The 9508-nt window shown below is 38.6% G+C and overlaps 1 protein-coding gene across 1 annotated transcript; it reads right to left on the bottom strand.

Annotated features, from left to right (window-relative positions):
* Positions 1-346: 346 nt before the first annotated feature.
* Positions 347-9201, bottom strand: ppp4r2b (protein phosphatase 4, regulatory subunit 2b). The gene is made up of 9 exons (XM_059329918.1): positions 9050-9201; positions 8275-8356; positions 7790-7960; positions 5363-5456; positions 5181-5218; positions 4997-5071; positions 4731-4871; positions 4324-4631; positions 347-1893 (listed from the first exon to the last, which is right to left on the bottom strand). Exons 1-9 carry the CDS (start codon positions 9081-9083, stop codon positions 1520-1522), a joined length of 1317 nt encoding a protein of 438 aa, XP_059185901.1. The 5' UTR covers positions 9084-9201; the 3' UTR covers positions 347-1519.
* Positions 9202-9508: the final 307 nt, after the last annotated feature.

The raw sequence follows: 9508 nt of genomic DNA, 5'->3' as shown, positions 1-9508 counted from the left end.
TTTGATGTACATTCACACTTAATACATAATTATTAATATGACAGTAAAGTAGTACACTGCAATTGGAACACAGCAGATTGTGTTGCTCGAGTCAAAAGGTTAGTTTTAAAATAGTAGTCGAGAGACTTCCAAAGCTACGGTTCATAATTAAAACTTTGAAAAGGGCTTTTTCAATCAAATTTACTTGTCACAGTGGGAAAATCACAGGTGTAACCAATGACATTAACGAGCCTGATCTGTTAATTGCCCTGTTTCAGTGAGCCAGCACAAACTATCCTGCACCTGTTAATGCACGCAGTGAACAGAAGAACACATTCTGTGGTAAAGTAAACAAGACCAGCACGCATAAAAATGTTAACATTTATTGCTGTTTCTGAATACCGCACTGAAAGCAAAAGCATTCAGAGTATACACAAAAATTATACAATTATATATGGTTTCACAAAGGCAGTGAACACATACTGTATTACAATCTACAAAAATCTACTTTACAGAAATTTAAAATTCTAAATATCAAAAAGTACAGCTGCAGAAAACAGGTGTAGAACTGGAAACCAGAAACTGTTCTGGATATCGGTCGGTGAAACAACATGGTGACATCACGATACAAAGAAAGCAGAAGTCATCTTTGTACTTACAGCTGGTTTTTGTAAACTACAACTGGCAGACGAAACAAAAACGTACTCCAAAATAACTCATTGAATTGAAATGATCATATAAATTATGGTGGTTTTATGCATCCAAAATATATCATTTTACAGAAGACGCCTCAACAAGGTAGCATGTCACTGTATTGTTAGTGGGACTGGTAGTGTATCATTGCAAAAAATATGGTCAAAATAATAGGACACAATGAAAAAAAAATCCCATCTCATAAAGATGGAGAAATAAATTTTAAAACAATGCATGTTCTCAATAGCCCGGTGGAACTTGGAGTAACAATATAGTGGCGGTGGGGCGTTACCTTCAGGTCATTGCTCAACCAAAGAACATTTTACATGAGCTTCAGTCAGGTACAGAAATGGTGATATTAGCTCATCTTGAACAATTTCATAAATAAGGGGGCTGGTATGGCTCTGTTCTGACCCAATACTGCGGTACACTGGGCTTAAAGGGTACAAAACGTAGACTACCAACCCTGTCCCAATGTCCAAATGGTTGGTGTGAAGTGGTGTAAGAAAAGAACGAGACCACCCCAGCATCTGAACAACCCCACTGAACACAAAAAAGAAGAAAGAATGCAGCCAATAAATTCAAGGTTGCTGAAACCAACCCCCTTTATGGGTAACTTAAAAAACAGAGGATAAGAAGATTAAAAAAAAAAAAAAAAACTTCAAATGAAAATTTATTTGTATGCCCACATCAATGCCAGGTAGCCATTTTGGAGGAGTGTCCAAAAGCGGGACGAGGCGTTCGTCTTGTGTACGAGGTGCAGTTATCCTCATTCCCAGTGACAGTCAAGCTGGATTCAAGGACAAGCTGGTTTATGGTCACACATGGCTGCAGGGGGGCCTTCAGTCTAGTCCTGCTCCATTGGCTCCTCAGTGGTCCCAGTGTTCAAGGTGGCACTATCCATGGCGCCCTCTGTAGGAGGTTCAGTCGTACTGCTGGAGGGAGCAAGAGCTACGTCTTCTCTTGCTGCTTCTGCACTCTCCTCTATGCTACAGCTGCTACCACTGCTGCTACTGCTGCTGCTGCTGACTGGGTCACTGTTGCTCTCCTCGCTGTCCCTGCTGGTCTCTGGGCTTTCCAGGACGCCTGCAGGTGCCTGCTGCTCTGTCTGATCCATATCACTGCCCTCCTCCTGGGAGCCGCATGGCACCTCCCTCTCAGCCTGCTCAGCCTCCGGACCTGAGCTCGCACACACCTCAGCCTGCGTGCTGCTTGTTGGTTCTGTGTTGAAAAAGACATTAAAACATGCATTCATGTTTGAGCATTCTACAGACTGAAATGACCCAAATCTTTGTAAACAATTTAAGACAGATGAGTGACTGGCGTGCTTTTCTTTTTGTGAGACAGCAAACTTCAAGAAGGATCACTAACTCACACTGCTTAGTTTGCTATTCAACAGAACTCACATAAACTTACAAAACAGATTAAATTATTCATAGAAACAGGATCAAATTTACGTTACATTTAGATAGCACAAGGCCAATATTGGTCAGACATATCGGTATTGACTTATACATTGTCAGATATGCACCGATATATTTTACACAACATAAAATGCCAAAAACTATACTTGCGGTATTTAGAAAAAAGGTACCAGCATTACCTACTCTGTACAGCAGAGCGCTGCACAAAAATACGTTTTTTTTCTATCACTAAAGATGGCTGCAAAGCAACAGAAAATTACAGTAAGGTGTAGGACTATGTCATCAAAGATGATGATATAGTTGAAAGTGTAATACATTGTATGTACAATGTATAAATGTGTATGTTAAATATGCTTTAAGGATGTTAGTTTATTTGCAACCCTTTTTAGTCATCAGTGCAAAATCCACATGGAAAAGGTCTTTATATTTCAGCTAAAAACTAATTGAATTGGCTCCAATATCAATATTTCCCCTGTACATTAGGTTTCACCCTCAAAACTCCCACATCAGTCATAACATTTTAGTCTAAAGATGACCCACATTAGGTTTTAATATGATAATAATAAATCAACTCAACCTTGCTAACTGAACTTAAAATGTATTTATGATTTTTGTACTACCTGGTACACGTTCCATACAATGTCATCTGCAACTGGTCTACCTTATCAATGTGAATTCAAATCATGTCCATGCTTTCCATCTACCCATCTCCAGCTGGCATAGGCCATAAGAAAGACTTCAGGCATTATGAATATCTGTGAGCTGATCTTTTGAACACTTTCCCACAATAGTAGAAAATCAATCACAGCTGAACTTTTTGCTTGTTTTGACAGAGCAAATTAACTGAACTCTAGTCATGAGTCACGAGCTGTACATTAAAACATGGAATGAGCCTGTACTAAAGCACAGCTAAGCATGTCAAATACACACCTACAGTTTGTATGTTCTGGGCTGAATCAGTTGATGATCATTTGGTTTTCCCTTTGGTTCAGTTTCTTTTCATACAGAGAAATATCAAACAATGTTAATACAGAAAGAAGGTCCTGTGTTCTAGACAAGTGCCTATTTCTGTCAGAGAATCACTGCTACTTGCTGCCAGTACTATGACGCTGCTTCAGATTTAATTCTCTGCTGAATCCTAGAACGCAAAGCCCACCAGACTACGGGAGCCATTTAGCTCAAACGCCAAGTAAAGCTGATAATTTGGTCAGATCGAGTTTGGATCAGATTTCCACCACAAACTAACTGTTCCATCGTACATTTGGAACCGGACTGGACCCACGACAGGGAGGTAGTTTTTGTCTGGTTGTTCTGGTCCACACCGGAGTGCGATTACTGTGTCCCCACCTGCCCAAACAAAACACACTAAGGGCGAAAACAAACAAGGATTTAATTAAACTGAACTAAAGGAGTGACTGGTTGTAAATTTGTAATTGCTTTAAACAGGCAGCATTTTCCAGAGGGATCAGGTTTTCTTCCTGTTTAGTTAGAACAGTCAACCATATGATCACTGGCTGTAGAAACGTACAAGTACTCATGCAGCAAAAAACAACACTTTTTTGCACGAGATGGTACGGATTTTAGAATAAGCTCCTGATGGAAAATGTGCCAACTGCAAATCTTCGCGCATAAAATGTTTGCCAAAATGATTTGACATTATTCTAATCAAATCAAACCAGGTCAATTAATGTTATTTTTAATGAATTAATGTTGTTAAGCTCTAATGCCTTCTTCTCCAATGGGAAGGTTTGACGCATGTTAAGGAATGGGAAATAATTACAATGCAAAAATCTAGATAGAGAGATCCAATTTCAGATTGTGTAAAAAACTGACAGGTCCTGTATTTTCACCACCAGTTTTTTTAGGTATACCAAGCTCAAACTAATGCAGTCTACAGTGCTACAATGGATTCCACCTTCATGAAGGTTATACTATTTAGTTTTACATGTTGAATCAACTTTATGATCATGTTGCAGGCTGTAGTTTGTGGTGCTGTATTATATAATATCTTTTATATATTCCATTTAAGTGTTTGTTGTTATTTAGAATCCTCCCTTTGATATAAATGGGGAGGACAAATCACACCTGTGTCTAATAAACTGGTAACGTAGTAGAATTTGCAGCAAGATGCCATACTTTCCCCCTGGTAATATAAAAAGCATTACATACAACTAGTATGTAAAAGTTAAGTGTACACAAACTACATGTAAAAAAACAACAACCCTACCTTGGTCCTCAGTGGCAGCAGCACTGCTGGAGGCTTCATTCTCCTTGCTGTACCCGACCTTCTCCTCTTCCTCTTCCTCCTGGACCATGGCTTCTGCCTCTTTTGAGAGGCAGGTGGTATGTAAAGGCCTTAGTGTGTCCGCCTCCTGCTCCTCCTCTTCATCCTCCTCATCTTCATCTTCCTCCTCGTCCTTGCTGAATTTAAGTCTCTTCACTTCTTGCTGCTCGGCTTCCATGTCCTCTTCAGCATCTTCTGGATGTTTGTTCTTCACTGAGCTCCCCAGGGAACCTCCTGACGCTGAAACCTCACTGAAAAAAATAATAATCAGGAGATACAAATGTGATTCCAGTGGGTTCATGTTGAACATGGAGAATAGATTTTGTGGAACATTATAGCTTCTGACATACCCCGAGTCCTTGTCGCCTTCTTGCTCTGTGTTGAGGTCTTTGTTGTCTGTGCTGTCTGGAAGGCCATTAGCTGCTAGTGAGTTAGCCAAAGACAACTTCGGTCGGTTCAGCGGCCGTGGAGTTCCAGGACCGTTCACTTTCCTAATAAAAACCATCAAAAAGATAAAAGGAATGGAATTTTTTTTTTTTAACAATGAAAAATATTAGCTGCTGTAATTCAATTTTTGTGTTTTAGGATCAAGGACCAAATCTGTCCTCAACACAACCTCTCTGTAAAAGCAGATGTGTTTCCAGGAAGCATCACTCCATTCATTCTATTGACAGCACTGCATCCATTTTTCCTGGTTAGAAAAATGATATTATTAATATCAGGGGAAAATACAATACCTCAAACTTCACTTGATCTTTTTTAGTTATACTACAAAGCATTTCAATTGACAAGAAACTTACTCTGAGGTTGGGTGCACACAGCTTACCACCATTACATTCTAGGGGGAAACAAGAATTCCTCAATGAGTGAAAACATCATCCTAGTACTTGTTACTCTGTTCAATGACAATAAAGTTGAATCTCATCTCATCTCAACATGACAGCAGGTTAACAACTTTAATGCAATGCTGTTTGGGACGTACCTTCTCCACTCCCCGAAGGAACTTATCTGTCCCTGTATAGTTCCTTTTGGGTTCTGTGAGCAGCTCACACAAGCGCTGGATCGTAAATGGAATTCTAAAATTCAAAAGAAAAGCAACAGACTTAATTAACAGTTAATAGAAAATGTGTCATTTAGGTGGTGGTCTATACAAATTTGCACTAATGTTTTGTTGTGTCCTTTTATTTGGTCAATTTGGTAAGTAAAAATAAATGTAATTATTGTCAGGGTTTCACATTAATTAACTAGACTGTGGTGGTACGCCATAGTTTAATTTGCCACGCTAACGTCACATTTCAAGCCACTGAAAGTATATTTACACTATTCATAATATGAAGACAGTTTGCGATGTGTTGCCGCTGCCTTAGCAGTGTGTCTGTCACCCGTTAGTCAAATCCCCCGACCCCCAATCTCTCTGTCCTCCTGAGACTAGCACGCATTCACACACCTACATGCCCACTGAATTTACTGAGCTGCATCAACGTGTGTGTGCGTGTGTTTGTGTGGCATAAGCCGCTCAGTAGCCGCAAGCTAACATTAGCTAACAATTTATGTCGTTCTCATCCCAAAAAGTTCAACTCTGTTCACTGTTAGTATTAATTACTAAACATGAATTACTTCCTGTTGCTAAACGTGTGTGTGTGTGTGTGTACTACTACTCCATGTTGTAGTGGAAAGCATGGTAAAAGCGAATTCCAAATGTCACAATAGGATAACGATAAGGATTCTATGTTACAGTGTCTCTCGACTATGAAAATTGTTATGTGAGGTGTTTGCTCACATTTAGTTCTTAACGTGCACAAGATTGATGCATTTAACTTAAAAAATTTAGACTTTTTTTTGTTCCTGGGGGGTAATATTGTATAGAGTGATATTATTGTTGTTTGTTTGTCTGAGGATTTGGCTGAAGCTTTTGTCCAAAGCGACTTACAATAAATGCATTCAACCTGATGGTACAAGCCTTAGATCACAGGAATTAAGTAAGTACATACTTTGATATTGATACATTTTTCTATTGTGATATACAGTGTAACAACCTTATTAGACCACCTGTCATAAAAACAAGTAAACAAATATTGAAGAAATCTTTTAAAAGCTTGTTTAAAAACTAAAATGTTATCCATATATTTGGCAAATAAAATTAATTCACCTTTTTATACCCAAATTTGAGCCAGCTCACTGGGATTCTCTGATAGGTCAGAAATGAATTAAGCAGATCATTCTGTTCAGGAATGCAATAACTATAATTTGACATCTTAATCAAGAAATAATGTGCTTTACAATTTTTAGTTTTTTGTAAAACAGTAAATTTGAAAATAAAATTACATTTTAGCATTAAAAATATTTCAGTTAAAGAGCTTCTGTATACTAGTTTATTAACCATTACAGAAACATAAAAATATTTTGGTAATTACTAATGCTGTTAATTTAGGACAGCTGCGGTACAAACTGGTGGTCTAATACATTTATTAAGCACTGTGTAGATATTGCAGTAAATAAATAACCTACAGGAATTTTCAGCCTCTGGGCGGGGTCCATGTTAAATAAAGAAAATGTTGGTGGTTTGTTATAAAGTTAAGTGCATCAATCTGTTGCACTCTTGAGAGATAAATTAAGAGGCTGGATCTATGAAGAGCCATGTGCTGTTGACATTATGCTCCAGCTAACAAAGTACACAAACACATTGGTTGTATAGCTATGGTGATGACACAGCAAAAAGGTCACCCCAAGAAAGCAAAACTAAACACCCACAAGGTGAGTTGCCAACATTGCCGTAGACCCCTGACCCCTTAATCCCTGGGGCTGCGGATTGCCACCCATGGAAAAATCATATGGTAATAAAATATTTTTTTCTGAAGGATGTTTGGCATTTTCGTTTAATAGAAACAATCAATTATCAAAACTTGTTCTGAGGCATTTTTCTCTGGATTGCCTATTTGAGTAATTGTTTTGGCTTCATTACATTAACAGTAAATTACTGTACATTCAAAAAGATGTTAACAGTTATCTTAAGTAAATTAAGATTTGTTTCACTTGTGAATCATTATTTTGCATCATCACTGATATGTGATGTAAATAATATGTAAATATTTACAGATTTGTATTAAAATGTATTAAATGGAGACAGACCTTGCCATATAATTTGAGTGAAAAAAACAATTTGTAGTACTACTGTGCAAAAAAGCACAAATGAGCGATACTACAACATTTTATTGTCATATTACAGGATGAAGAGCTCCAACATAATAATGTTGCAGACTACTAATATCTGTGTAGCAAATAGGGTGAGCAAGAGAACACCTATCCATGGCATTTAACCACACATGCTTAATATGGCTTATTCATCCATTGATTGAGCATGCCTTCATTACCGTCATACAGAAAATAACCACTTTAGCTGGTCACCTACCCATTGTATCCCTTCACAATCTTCAGGATTCTCTCCTTCATATCTTCAAATGGAATTGATTCCACATTGGGATTTGCAGGACCTCTTTGCTCAGGGGCTGAGGCTCGAAAGTCATCCATCACCTTCTCTAACTTAAACAGGAAGTAGTTTTTGAATTGAGACCATTGAACCCTAGAAGACAATGGGAAGCAGAATATGCTTAAATAAATTTACATAGCATGTTCAAATATAGAAAAACACTGAATAAAAATGGACAAAGCTTACTGTAGCATAGGCTTTTGTATGATGTTAAGATGAGGCATGAAAATACAGTTACAGTAACACCAAAATTGCTCAACAATCTGACTGATGAAAAGAATTCTGCAATCTCTCTATAAACATTATTCTTATACGGCACGTCTACAAAGGGTGATACATACAGGTGTACTTTAATTGTATAGATAGTAAGGAGGTGAGAATGTGTTGGACCTGATATTTTCACTTACAAGGTCTCTCCAGTCTTGGCAATATGACATAGAAACTGTTCCAAAAGAGGAGATGCCTCCGACTTTGCCTTCTTGTCAAAATCTGAGGACAGAAAACAAACCACGGTGTGAACAGTACGCTGTGTACTAGTCTGAGGAGAGATGGTCAGGCTCTGATTTACCCTAGCTTAACCTACACTTTGGATAACTAGACTTTGAAGCTTAGGTATTTCGGCTAACGTCACCTGCATTTAGTCACCTAAATGAAGCTTGTTACCATGCCTCTGGTGGCACTTTGGCTGAAACAATAACATTGTCTAATCACCGTTAGCTATTTACATAACGTAGCGGGCTAGTGAGTGCTATCTAGTTAGCCGGGTCGCCTGCTAGCTAGAACTAGCTTAACGTTAAGTTTAGCCCACTAGCTAGCACGTTAAGTTAGCCTCAAAGCGTAGCCGGCGAGCAGTCTGCCGGTTAGTTCACTGGCCGGTTATTTCATGCCAGCTAAGGATATCCGTCAGCGAGTTGACTCGAATATGAGACCATATATATATAAGCTCAGAAGTACCGATAAAGAACAGCGTGAGAATTTGGTTAGCTTTATTCCCTGGCTAACACATTGGACAGACAGCTAACCATTTCCGTGAAACGTTAGCTAGTCACAGGTAGCAGCTAGCTAGCGACATTAGCTAGTGAGCTAAAACCGTTCGTTTTTTATATAATAACAATTTCGAAAGCACGCGTACAGCGCGCTGTCTCGGCAGACACAAAAACTATCGAAATAAAGTGAAATGACCTCTGAGCGCCTCTTGAAGCGAGTCAGTTTCCATCACGCCGTTGCCCTCTGTCAGTGTTGTGGATGTAAAAAGCAGACTGGCGGCTAGCTGCTGCTGCTAAGCTACGATCACAGGCAGAGAGGAGGCAGCATTTTAATATGGCGCCGTGAGGTCACTGCCTGTTCACACACAGACGAGGCTCTGCGATAGGAAGAGCAACAGAGCCTTGTGGAATAATTACCTATAAAGTTAATAAAAATGTATTTTAACGAGATAAAATAAATAACAATGTTAGCAATATATTGATGAAGGCTTGGCACTACAGATGAATATCGTCACCCTGTTAAAATAATCGCCTAACTCATTTTTTCAAGTTTTGCAGGAAACACAAAAAACTTCACCAAAAGTGTATCATATGACATTTATTGATCATTTAACTCAAAAAAGGATGACTATTGGCATAGTAATAACACTGTGTG

The sequence above is a fragment of the Centropristis striata genome, chromosome 3 (genome assembly GCF_030273125.1).
Source record: "Centropristis striata isolate RG_2023a ecotype Rhode Island chromosome 3, C.striata_1.0, whole genome shotgun sequence".
Classification (NCBI taxonomy): domain Eukaryota; kingdom Metazoa; phylum Chordata; class Actinopteri; order Perciformes; family Serranidae; genus Centropristis; species Centropristis striata.
Note: the sequence above shows the minus strand (reverse complement) of the source record. Positions and strands in the feature narration are given on the sequence as shown.

Bases quoted from the DNA above. Each gene is read 5' to 3' on its own strand.
- ppp4r2b (XM_059329918.1), bottom strand. From the start codon at position 9,083: ATGGAAACTGACTCGCTTCAAGAGGCGCTCAGAG. The intron at 5,072-5,180 runs GTAAGTTTCTTG...TTTTCTAACCAG, and splicing joins TGTGTGCACCCAACCTCAGA to GAAAAATGGATGCAGTGCTG. The intron at 1,894-4,323 runs GTAGGGTTGTTG...TTTTCAACACAG, and splicing joins TGCTGCCACTGAGGACCAAG to AACCAACAAGCAGCACGCAG.